General features: G+C 54.4%; 1 protein-coding gene across 1 annotated transcript in view; it reads left to right on the top strand.

The window, feature by feature from the left end:
• Positions 1-9,762, top strand: part of IL3RA (interleukin 3 receptor subunit alpha) — a 22,206-nt gene extending 12,444 nt beyond the window's left edge. Inside the window, exons 4-11 of the mRNA XM_007460492.1 lie at positions 437-569; positions 658-836; positions 2,897-3,015; positions 5,477-5,503; positions 7,223-7,343; positions 7,972-8,068; positions 9,313-9,394; positions 9,685-9,762. Coding sequence (XP_007460554.1) covers positions 437-569; positions 658-836; positions 2,897-3,015; positions 5,477-5,503; positions 7,223-7,343; positions 7,972-8,068; positions 9,313-9,394; positions 9,685-9,762 — 836 coding nt within the window. The remainder of the gene's footprint in view (positions 1-436; positions 570-657; positions 837-2,896; positions 3,016-5,476; positions 5,504-7,222; positions 7,344-7,971; positions 8,069-9,312; positions 9,395-9,684) is intronic.
• Positions 9,763-11,881: the final 2,119 nt, after the last annotated feature.

Raw genomic sequence — 11,881 nt, 5'->3', positions numbered from 1 at the left:
GACGCGCAGGCTCAGCGGCCATGGCTCACGGGCCCAGCCGCTCCGCGGTACATGGGATCTTCCCGGCCCGGGGCACGAACCCGCGTCCCCCGCATCGGCAGGCAGACTCTCAACCACTGCGCCACCAGGGAAGCCCCTCTATTATTTCTTAGAACCGCGTGAGAATTCACAAGGATCGCTAAAAAGGGACTCACTGAAAAAAAAAATTTTTTTTTAATTTTCTTGACGTATAGTTGATTTACAATGTTGTGTTAATCTCTGCTGTCCAGCAAAGTGACTCAATTATACATAAATATTCTTTTTCATATACTTTTCCATGATGGTTTATCCCAGGACATTGAATATAGTTCCCTGGGCTCTACAGTAGGACCTTGGTGTTTATCCGGGACTCAGTTTTTTTTTTGTTTTTTTTTTTCCCTCTTTTTTGCAAGCCCAGAAGGGAATCCCAGGGCGGCTGCAGAAAACCTGACCTGCTGGGTTCACGACGTGGATTTCCTGACGTGCAGCTGGGCGGTGGGCCGGGAGGCCCCAAGGGACGTGCAGTACAATCTCTATCTGGAGAACCTGGAGTAGGTGTGACCTTGGGCTTGCCGGGGCTCCCCCCGGGCTGAAGTGGGGGCTTCAGGGCCGCTCATGACGCAGCCGCACCCCTCACAGCTCCTATGAGAAGTGGCCGTGCTCCCAGTACAGAGCAGATGAGCAAGGGACAAACGTCCAGTGCCGTTTTCACAACATCTCTGTGTTATCCAAGGATCAGACGCGTTTCCTGGTGAATGGCACCAGCAGTGGTTCCAAAATCCCCTGCTCTGAAACAAGTGACAGATTAGCCAAAATCGGTGAGTAAGAAAATGGGACCCTTCTTTGTGTGCCGTACTGCCTTGGAGATGCTGCTTGCTGTCCTGAAACCCAATACCCCAGGCTGGGGGCTTAGATTACACACTCCTCTCCCAGAGTCCTGGGGGCTGGGAGTCGGAGGTCGGGGCGTGGGCACGTCAGTTCCTGGCGAGACCCTCTTCCTGGCTTGCAGGTGGCTCCATGTTTGCTGTGTCCTCACACAGTGGAGAGCGAACTCTGGTGCCTATTCCCCCACTTCTTTTTTATTCTTATCTCTTACTGGGGTGGAGTTGTTTTACAGTGTTGTGTTAGTTTCTGCTGTAACGCAAAGTGGAGTTCCCTGTGCTGTACGGCAGGTTCTCCTTAGGCATCCGTTACACATCTTAGTGTATGTATGTCCCAATCTCCCAATTCATCCCATACCCTCTTGCTCTTATTATAAGGGTACTGATCCCATCATGGGGACCTCACCTTCAGGACCTCATCTAACCCCGATTGTGTCCCAAAGGCCCTGCCTCCAAAGCCGTCCCACTGGGCGTCAGGGCTTCCGCACGTGAATCTGGGGAGACACAGACACCCAGCTCACAGCAGCTGCTCTGTGTTCCCTGGACCTGAGGAAGCATTTCCAGAACACGCCTAGCAGATGGTTCTGTGACCCCCGTCCACCGAGGACAGCTGCTCTGTGAGGCTGGGGGTCTCACATGGGTCGCCCCTCCCCAGGCCCTGTGTTCAAAAATAGTTGTTCCTTTTGTTTGAATCTATCGACGGCAGGTTTTCAGAACACAAAACCTATCTTAGCAAAGCTCTGTCAATACTTTTTACTTTAAATTAGACCCCCCTGCCCCCCAAATTAGGACAGCTTCAAGCCCCATGAAACCTGGCCCCTCGCCACCCTGGCTGGTCCACGTGTGGCAGGGAAGCATATGAGCGGAGGGGTGGGTGCAAAAGGGGAGAAGACGGGGGTCTCCGGTTCAGAGGCCGGGATGGGGCTCCTGCCTTTGTCTGTGGTGTCCTCCCGGCCCGGAGCCAACCTCACTCTGATGCCACGTCCCTCACACACCACGCGCCCCTGGGCGAGTGCAGCCCTACACGTGTAGCCCCGCCCGCAACTCCGCACCTGTGCTCCGGCCCCAGCCCTGCTGTCCACGTGGGGTGTCCACGGCCTGGTTCCCAGCAGGGGTGGCGGGGTGATGCCAGCCCGTGTGGCAGTGGGAGTGGAGGTGGCCGGAGATTTGAGTGCACATCAGTGGGGGGGCCCGGGACTGGGGACCACCCCATGGTGAGCCTGGGCAGACACCAGTGGGGTCCTGGCGGGGGGGTCAGACCTGTAGACATAGACGCGGTCCCTCAGGAAACTGATGGAGCCGGATTCAGGGATGCCCAGCACCCCAGGGAGGGCAAAGGGCGGAGCCCTGGGACAGCCCACAGAGGGGGCCCGAGGGTCCTGGAGGAGCTGGGTCCCACGCTGGGGGTGGCAGGTGAGAAGAAAGCAGGGGATGGGACGCGGTCAGAGTCCAAGGCTGGGGCAGAAGATTCCGGGTGAACTTTTGGGAGTGGGATTGGCGGCCAAAGTCATGGGGGCAGGACTGGCCCCGGGCAGCTCGGGGAGGGGGCCAGGCTGCCCTGGAGGTGGGGTCTGAGCAGAGCCGATTGGTCCAGCGGGCAGGAGGGAGGGACCTTGCAGCTGGACCGCGCTTTGCTCCCCCTGCTGGAGAAGCGTAGCCCCAGGGACTGGAATCGCTGCGAGTGGAAAGAACAGCGCTGCTCTGAGAGGTGTCCCTGCACAGACGAGAAGAAAGCTTTGCAAGGGCCTCCGAGTGGGTGAGGGGTCCCCCCGGGCCAGTGTCTGAGAGCTGGTCCGCAGGCTCAGTGACCCTAATCATCCCAACAGTTTTCTCTCACTTGTCTCTGTCTCTTGATACTTTTTAACCTTGGAATGACATTTTCCTCTCTTTTCCCTCCCTGAGTTTGTAGGAGGCCTCTTTTAAAAGTATCTCCGGAGGGGAAAAAGAAATTCTTTTTTGATGTGCTTTACTCATAAAAGTGGTTTTTTTCTCCCTAGAGGTATTAGCTGCTCCCGACATCACTACCAGGTGGTGTAACCAAAGCTACTCGTTCATGCAGTGGCAAGTGAGGAGTCACCTTAATGATGACTTCAAGTATGAACTTCAGATACAGAAGGTAAGCGGTTTCCTGGATGGGCATCTCTTATACTCTTACACCCCCCTGGACTCTGGGGCTTTGGGGGTAGGTGAAACATTCAAAAAAAAAAAAAAAAAAAAAAACAGAGGAACTGTAAAATAAATGAGCTTTAGCAAAACTGACAGTGTTTGGCCGTTTGAGTGACACTGCTGACATTGGAAAGGAATCAGAATATGGAAGGGAATGCTTGCATACTTTCTGGCAGGTTTGGGGTAGAGGAGGGTTTACCTGTCAACAGAAGATAACCCTACAGAAAAAGAGCAACAGCCACTTGCTGAAACTCTCTCTGGCCGCACGTCACAGAGCCTGCAATTCCCCTGCGAGAAATGAAACCAGTAGCCCCCCAGAGATGGGACCTAAGTGTTTGTAGCACCTACGTGTATAATGGTCCCTAAACAGGACACAACCCTAGGGAAGGGATGAACAAAATATAGCCACACAGTGGAATCCTATCTGCCAAGAACTGGAGGGTCCCGTGTGTATGTTTCAAAGTGTTATAAAAGAAACGATTTACACAGGAACACTCAGGATGCTCTGTAGGGACAGATCTGAGGGCTGGGGCAGGGGCGCAGGGAGGAGGGCATATGGAGGAAAGCTGGAGGGAATTTGGGGGTGATGGACACGTTTCCTGTATTGTGCCGGTTTCACGCACACGTTTGCCAAAGTCAGCAGATTATATGCTCTGCTGGTGTGCTTTGCTGTATGCAAAATCATACCTGAATAAAGCTATTAAAAAAATATGCTGGAAAAGCAAAAAAAATAAAAAAAAAAAAGAATAAAAAAATATGCTGGAGATCACTGGTATTCTATACTCAATGACTGACATAGTTATTGACTATGTTTATTTTTCTGTACGTGTAACATTTATTTATACTTTACAGTCAAATTTCTCATAAGCCTAAGACTGCTCAAAAAAATGGAGTCAATAGGTTAAAAAAAAAAAGGACCAGCTATTTTTGAGCTAGGTGGTATTTAGTAGTTAATTGTCTACTTGTAATTATTTACTGTTTATGTATTTATACTCAATAACTGCTTGTACTCATTTTTTCTTTTTTCTTTTATTCAAGTATAGTTGATTTACTCTGTTGTGTTAATTTCTGCTCTACAGCAAAGTGACTCAGTTATACCCACATATACATTCTTTTTCACATTCTTTTCCATGATGGTTTATCACGGGATATTGAATAGAGTTCCCTGTGCTACACAGTAGGACCTCGCTGTTCACTCAATTTTTCTATAAACCCAAAACTATTCCAAAAAATCTATTAATTAAAAAAAGACCGAGCACTTTGAGTCAATCAGTATTTTATACTGAATTATTTACTTATATTTATTACATTTATTTATATCTATGTTCAATTACTGCTTATACTCAATTTTTCCACAACCTTAAAACTACTCAAAAAATCTGTTAATTTAAAAGACCGAATATTTTTGCACTAATCAGCATTTTATACTCAATTATTTACTTATAATTATCTTTCATGTGGATTTACCTGTTTGTGTATATTTATTATTTATATTCATGTTCTGATTATTTCATACTCAACTCTCCTATAAACCTAAAACTGCTCAAAAAATTAGTCCATAAATTCAAAGAAAATAAGTATTTTTGAGCTCATTGGTATTTTTATACTCAATCATTTACTTATATTTATTCATTATGTCAATGTATTTATATACCTATTACTTATACTCACTTACTGCTTATATTCAAGTTTTCTGTAAACCCAAAACCACTCCAAAAAAGTCGTCTATTGATTAAAAAGACCAAATATTTTTGAGGTAGTTGGTATTTTACACTCTACAATTAACTTACATTTACTATTGTTCTCTACTGATTTATGTATTATATTTATTATTTAGACTCAACTAGCGTATGGTCAATTTTTCTGTTAACCAAAACGGCTCCAAAAAATCAAGTCTGTCAATTTTATTTTTTTAATAAAAGACTAGGTACTTAAAATACATTTTTTTTTAAATTGAAACACAGTTGACTTACAATGTTGTGTTAGTTTCAGATCACAGCAAAGGCATTCAGTTACATACACATATTCACTGTATATATTCAGTTTATATATATATATATATATATATTTCAGATTCTTTTCCATTATAAGTTATTACAAGATAGTGAGTAGAGTTCCCTGTGCTCTGCAGTAGGTCCTTGCTGTTTATTTATTTTATATATAGTAGTGTGTATCTGTTAATCCCAAACTCCTAATTTATCCCTCCCCCAGGTACCTTTTAGTTCATTGATATGTTATACTCAGTTACCTTTATTTATTATTTTTGTGTAAAGAACTATTCTATTCATTATTTCTACTCAATGATTGATTCTTTTATCCTCGATTTTTCTGTAAATTTGAAGACGCTCTGACAAATGAGGGCCCTTCTTGGGGATGGGGTCAGGCACCCATGCTCTACTTTTCTCTTACAGGGTATGGAGCTCGCCTACAAACAGGAGGTGGGTGTCCCCCACCCCCGCCCCAATCTGGCATCCCAAGCGCAGGCTCCTTATGTCTATTACTGTCCAGTGACTCTGAGATGAAGCTCCCTGGTCCATAGACCGGATGCCATCACCTGCCTGGTGCTGCCCTAAAGGTCCACCCCCCGGCCCCCAAATCCCTCAGGATTCGGTGGGAGTGTCACCATGCCCTAATTCACTAACTGCCTCTAACCTGCAGAGGCAGCTGCTTCCGTACCGTAACTACCGGCCACAGATCCCATGGCCCCCGTCTCTCCTTTGTCTCTCTCTGTCTCTGTCTCTTCCTCCCGTCTCTGCCTCTGTCTTCTCGGGGCTTCTCCTCTGTGCCTGTGTCTCTCCTCTTCTGTGTCTTAGAAGGACCCTGTCACTGGATGTAGGGCCACCTTCCTCCAGGAGGACCACATCTCAGACCCTTCACCTCATCACATCTGCAAAGACCTTTTGTCCGTATAAGATCCCATTCATGGGTACCAGCTGTTAGAATATGGACTTATCTATTGTTTTAGGGGATATGATTCAAATCAATACTAGATATATGTGTGTGTGTGTGTGTATATACAGAGGACCACACAGTGTGGGCAACAGACCTTCATTCTCCCTCAGTCCTGGGGACCAGATGTCTGAGTGAGATAAAAGTGTCCCAGGGCTGAGTTCCTTCCAGAGGCTTCAGGAGAGGGTCCTTCCTGGCTCTTCCAGCTTCTGGGGACTCCAGGCGTCCCTCGGCTCGTGGCCGCATCCCTCCCGTCTCTGCCTCCGTCTTTCCGGGGCTTCTCCTCTGTGTCTGTGTCTCCCCTCTTCTGTCTCTTAGAAGGACCCTGTCATTGGATGTAGGGCCACCCTCATCGAGGAGGACTTCAAGCATCTTGAGATGATTCATCACATCTGCAGAGACCCTGTTTCCAAATAAGGTCCCGGGGTTCTGGGGGTGCAACTCTTCTTGGGGGGACCCCACTGAATGTTCTACAGGCCCCACTCACTGCCTGACACCCGAGATGCCACCTCTCTTCTTGACCTCAACGGCGGTGGCCACCACGAATACCGACCTTCTAGTGATTAGAAAGAATATTTTTGTTTGGATGCCAAGAGCCTGGGCTGAGACGCAAAGGGAGCTTGCGGTTCCCGGCCCCTCTGAGCACCAGGCATCTTCCTGTCTCCCAAGCGGGGCTGGCCGGGCTCTCTCTTGGGCGGCCCTCTTAGTTCCCTGGGGCAGCCGTAAAAACGACCCTAGACTGGGTGACTGAGAACCACAGACATTCACCCTCCCCCAGTCCTGGAGACCAGACATCTGAGGTCAAGGTGTCCCAGGGCCGTGCTCCCTCCAAAGGCTCCAGCGGAGGGTGCTTCCTGCCTCTTCCAGCTTCTGGGGGCTCCAGGCATCCCCGGGCTTGTGGCCGTATCCCTTCCATATCCACAAGGCGTCTCCCTGTGTGTATGCACATGTCTGTCTCCGAGTTTCCCCTCTTTATAAAGACACCAGTCATTCATAGTGGCTAGGGGTCCACTGTACCCTATCCGACCTCCTCTTAACTCATCACATCTGCATCAACCCTATTTCCAAATAAAGTCACCTTCTGAGACGCTGAGTGTTAGGACCCCAACACGTGAATGTGGGGAGGACCCACTCAACCCCTTGAAGGCCCCATTCTTCCGCCACAGACTGGAAATGGACTTTCCCCTCTACTTTCTTTTAAACTGCAGATCTATAAAGCCTTCTTGGAGCTGAAAAATCCTGGGACCTACACAGTGCAAGTAAGGGCCAGGGATGCCACCTTCTCTCATTACAAACCTTGGGGCCCGTGGAGTGTCCCCCAACACTTCGGTGAGTGGGAGGGTCCCTCCTGTCTCTTCCAGCTTCCGGGGGCTCCAGACGTCCCTGGGCTTGTGACCGCCTCCTTCCCGTCTCTGATGGACTCTGTGTGTCCAAGCTGTTCCATGGCGCTGCGCCGGGCGCGTGGAGACGGCTATCGCCAACACTCTGAGTTACAAGTCAAACCTTTTAATGCAGTTAAAAAAAGAATCGAAATTGAGGCGAAAAATCCATGATGTTTAATCCATATATTAAATTCAAGAACTAAGGCAGCGCGCACCCAGGACGCAGCGTGGCAGGGAGGGAGGGAGGTGGGGAACAGACCAACCTCGGCCCGGCCCCTCCCGATGGGCGTGGCTGACCCCCCGCCCGCGACCCGAATTGATCCGAGGGGTCGGCGCTACCAGCCCCCAACTCCAGGTGTCGGTCGGTGGTCGGGGGGCATCGGGATTCTGGCGACTTGGGAGGGATTCGCGCGGGGCCCGACCCGGTGCGCAGGTGGCCGCTGTCCCCAGGTGGACGGCGCTCCTGGACGCGCCCCCCGCCCCCAGTGCCGGCCACCTCCTCCCCGAGCCCCCGTGGAGGTGCTGACCCCGGACCTCCCGGGACCTGCCCGACGCGTCCCGCCCCTCTTCCCTAGTGTGTGAGGAGGGCGCGCGCCTCCCCGTCTGGCTGACGTCTTTGCTGATCGCGCTGGGGACGCTGCTGGCTATGGGGCTCGGGCTCCGGTTTTGCAGGTGAGCCCGCGGGCCCCTGGTTTGCGCGGTCGTTTTCTGGAGCGCGATCCGCAGGTCACGCAGCTCGCGATGCCGACCCTCCACCGCCCCCGCCCCGCCCCGTGCGCCCGTGCGTCTGGGCTGCGGGACGCGCCCCCGCCGGCCGCAGGCCACCGCCTCTCATCGCCCCAGCAGGTCTTTTGCCAACCAGAGCCTGGCTTCTGCCACCTGGTCCCTGACGCCCGCGGAACCCAAGGAGCCGGGTCCCCCGTGCAGCACCCTGCGGGCCCCTCCCTCCCCAGCACCTGTGTGGGGGTCTGCAGTCAGACTGCCCTGCTGGTCCCCACATGCCCGCGCTGTTCGCTCCCTCACACCTCACCCCGACGCCCGCCCCTCCGTCCGACACCCGAGATGCCACCTCTCTTCTTGACCTCACTGGCGGTGGCCACCACGAATACCGACCTTCTAGTGATTAGAAAGAATATTTTTGTTTGGATGCCAAGAGCCTGGGCTGAGACGCAAAGGGAGCTTGCGGTTCCCGGCCCCTCTGAGCACCAGGCATCTTCCTGTCTCCCAAGGGGGGCTGGCCGGGCTCTCTCTTGGGCGGCCATCTTGGTTCCCTGGAGCAGCCGTAAAAGCGACCCTAGAAAAGGAAGCTGCTCCGGACGGGGCTCCGGGACCCCTCCCCAGCCCGGCAGGCAGCAGGCGCGCGGCAGCGTCAGCCAGGCCGGTTGCGGTCCCCCCCACAGGCCTGCGTGCTAAGCCGAAAGGGTGCGCCCGGCACAGGCCCCGCCCAGGCCGGCGCCCCCCCCGCCCCGCTCCGCTCGCCTCACCCCCCAGCCCCGAGCGCCGGCTCCTGCCTCGTGTGTCTGCTGGCTTCACGCCCCCCCCTCCCAGCCGCTTCAGGCTGAGCCGCCCCGCCCAGGGGCTTGGTTTGGGAGCGGATGGGACGCCGCCCCAGGGAGGGGACCACCGGCTCCGCGCGGAGGCTGTGGGGGGGGTGGGGGGGGTGGAGAGGTTGCCATGGTGATAGGATGGGGTCCTGGGAGATGTGCCAAGGTGGGTGTGGTGCAGCTGACAGAGCAGATGCAGCTCTGCTAGGGCTCCGCTTTCTCATGTCCGCACGCCTCCTGCAGGGACCCCTCCCAAAGGAGGCTGGACTCCTACTACATCGGGGCCTCGCTGGGGTCCTCTGGTGGACGCCGCATCTCCCCTCCGCTGGTGGGTGCGGGTTTCAGAACAGGTGTCTCTCTCTCTCCTCCGAGGTTCTCGGTGATGCAGAAGCTGTTCCCTCCCATCCCTCACATGAAAGACCATATCAATGGCAAACTTCAGAACGGAAGGACGGTACGTGGTGTCTCCCGCCGGGGGACACAACTGGTTCCAGGTGCCTGCAGCCCCGCCCAGGGAGCAGGGCACTGCTGGCCCTGGAGGGTGGCTTGGGAACGTGATGGGCAGGGGAGGAGCCGGCTCCAGTCCTGTGACACGGGCGGTCACCCCGAGATGCGGGTCCGGGAGCCCCTGGGGAGCCTCCCGCCGAGGTGTGTTCTGTGTGCTGCCCCTGCCCCTGGGGCTTTCCAGGGTGCACTTGCCCCCACTGTGGCTCTGCCACTCACCTCGCCTCCCTCACCCCGCAGATGACCTGGGACTCCTGGGACCAAGACAGCCAGGAGGAGTGTCCAGTGGCCGAGGTGCAGGTTCTGGGGGAAACGTGAAGCTGGGGCAGAGGCCTGGGTTCCCGCCAGGCGCACGGCCCGGTCATGGCAGGTCGTGGATATTTCAAGCGGGGTCAGGGATGGGAAAGCCCGGTGCAGCTGACGCGGGGTCGCCTCGAGGAAGAAAGAACAAAACATGTGTTGGGCTCATGTCTCGAATAAAGGGCTCTTTTCCTCATCCGTGGCCCCTGGAAGTGGGGGTCACCCCCCAACACCGCTGAGCCCCACTTTCCGGCCTCCTGGACTTGGCCGGTGCTCACGTGTCCACTGGGTTTGCTCCTTCCCAAGTCCGTTAAGGGGCCCTGCCTGCCTGGTTTCTCTGTCTTTAACTGAACTGTTTTCTTGCTGCATTTCCCCTTTGTAAGCCCCTTAAATCACTTGAGTGACAACGCAGGGCCGGGAAGGGGGTGTCTACATCCCTCCCCTGGCTACGTGTGCAACCCCGGGGAAGGCACATGGGAGGCAGGCATCAAGGCGGCAGGAAAGGGGGTGTCAGGGCAGCGTGGCCTGTGGGCCTCGGGGGCCCGCAGGCGCAGAGGAGTGGCCCTGCGTCCAGACATGGTCGTGGTGGGCAGTGAAGACACCCACCCATACGCCCACGGAAAAGGACGCCCACGTGCACAGCCTGGCCCACAGGAACCCGAGTCTCCAAGAGGCAAGTCTTCCCTGGAAGACCTCTAATTTCGTTCCCTTGTTTACACGCTTAACGTGTCAAGTTCTGTAGCAAAGAATTCACCCCCAGCGGCAGATGCAGACTTGCTAGCTTTGCAGAAGGCACCCCTGCTGCGTCTGCAGGACGGCGCACAGTCGATGGCCCTAAATGCACACGGGTGTAACCGTGTCCCAGGTCTGACCCGGGCAGTCAGCACAGGTCTGGGTAGACAGACGACGTCCCAGTTCCAAGTGACTCCACCCAAGAGCTGGGGCACAGGCGGGTCAGAAGCCCAGGCTGCTCCTCGGGACTCCTCTGTGGAGCCGGGGCTGGCGGGACCCACGTGGGTGTGTGGCGGCTGGTGCCGTCCTGTCCCTCACCCAGCACCAGCAAGGTAACCTTGGGGAAAGCCAGCTCCAGCTTGTCTTCTCTGACCGACCACCCTGGGCTGGAGATGGAAGCTCTGCTTTCCGATGAACTCAGCTAGCCTCTGGGCGGTCCTGCTGTGGCCTGCAGCTGGCTTCCCCTCTCCAGCCCCTGCAGTGGACCCGTATGACCTCTCCAAGGTCACTTGGTGCTGGAAGCTCCACGTGGACCCAGGGGACAGTTCTGTTCTTGGGCGGCTCTGTGTGCGTGACCGTGAGGCCTCAGACTGGTGATGACCCCGCAGGCACAGTCCCGGACCCTGAGAACACCCAAAGCAGGCCTCAGAATACACCCCATTCCCCCACGCTGACCAAGTCCCAGGACCCTGGGGCCAGCCTGGGAGAGACGCTCAAAGCAAGTTCTCTCCGTGCTGTAGACATCAGGCTTCCTGCAGATACAGCTCCAAGCGGGGGAAGGATGCTTGCCTGCCTGGGGCTGGGGGTCAGACATACCTGAGAGGGTGCACGTGCTCACCTTGCAAGGGATTCCCCCGTGAGCCCAGGGCACGGGTGGCCCACGGAACACACAGCTGCTGCCACCCTGGGGGGCTCCTCTGTGGTTAAACCCCAGTGACAGTTAAGCCTGGAAGGGCGGGCACTGGGGGAAGGGAACTTCAGGTCAGGAAGCCCCAGGGTCCCTGCGTCTGCATGCTCCCCTCAGCACCCAAGGGTGGCCCCTGGGACGGACAGGCCACAGATGGGCAGCCAGGGCCTCCCCCTCTGCAGCTTGACACCCTGCTGTTTCCTGCTCCCACCCCACAAGGCTGCTCGATTCAGAAACAAAACCAGCGTCCGTGTGTCCTAACTTTATTGTTTCGCGGCAGAATGCCCGGCATAGAACATAACTAAATATTCGGCTGTGCAAAAGAGAATAGTGCTTAAGTACAAATGGAGACAAGATTTTCTTAAATAAATACTTAAACACAAGTCGGTCCTACACGCACCTGGAGTCTAGGGCTGGCACGTAGAGGTGCCTCACCACCTGTGGACCCACGAAGACGGCACGATTCCCCCCCCCCCCGGAATCACACCTAGAACCGCG

Source organism: Lipotes vexillifer, unplaced genomic scaffold (genome assembly GCF_000442215.2).
Source record: "Lipotes vexillifer unplaced genomic scaffold, Lipotes_vexillifer_v1.1 scaffold512, whole genome shotgun sequence".
NCBI lineage: Eukaryota > Metazoa > Chordata > Mammalia > Artiodactyla > Lipotidae > Lipotes > Lipotes vexillifer.
This window is presented reverse-complemented; position numbering and strand designations above follow the sequence as displayed.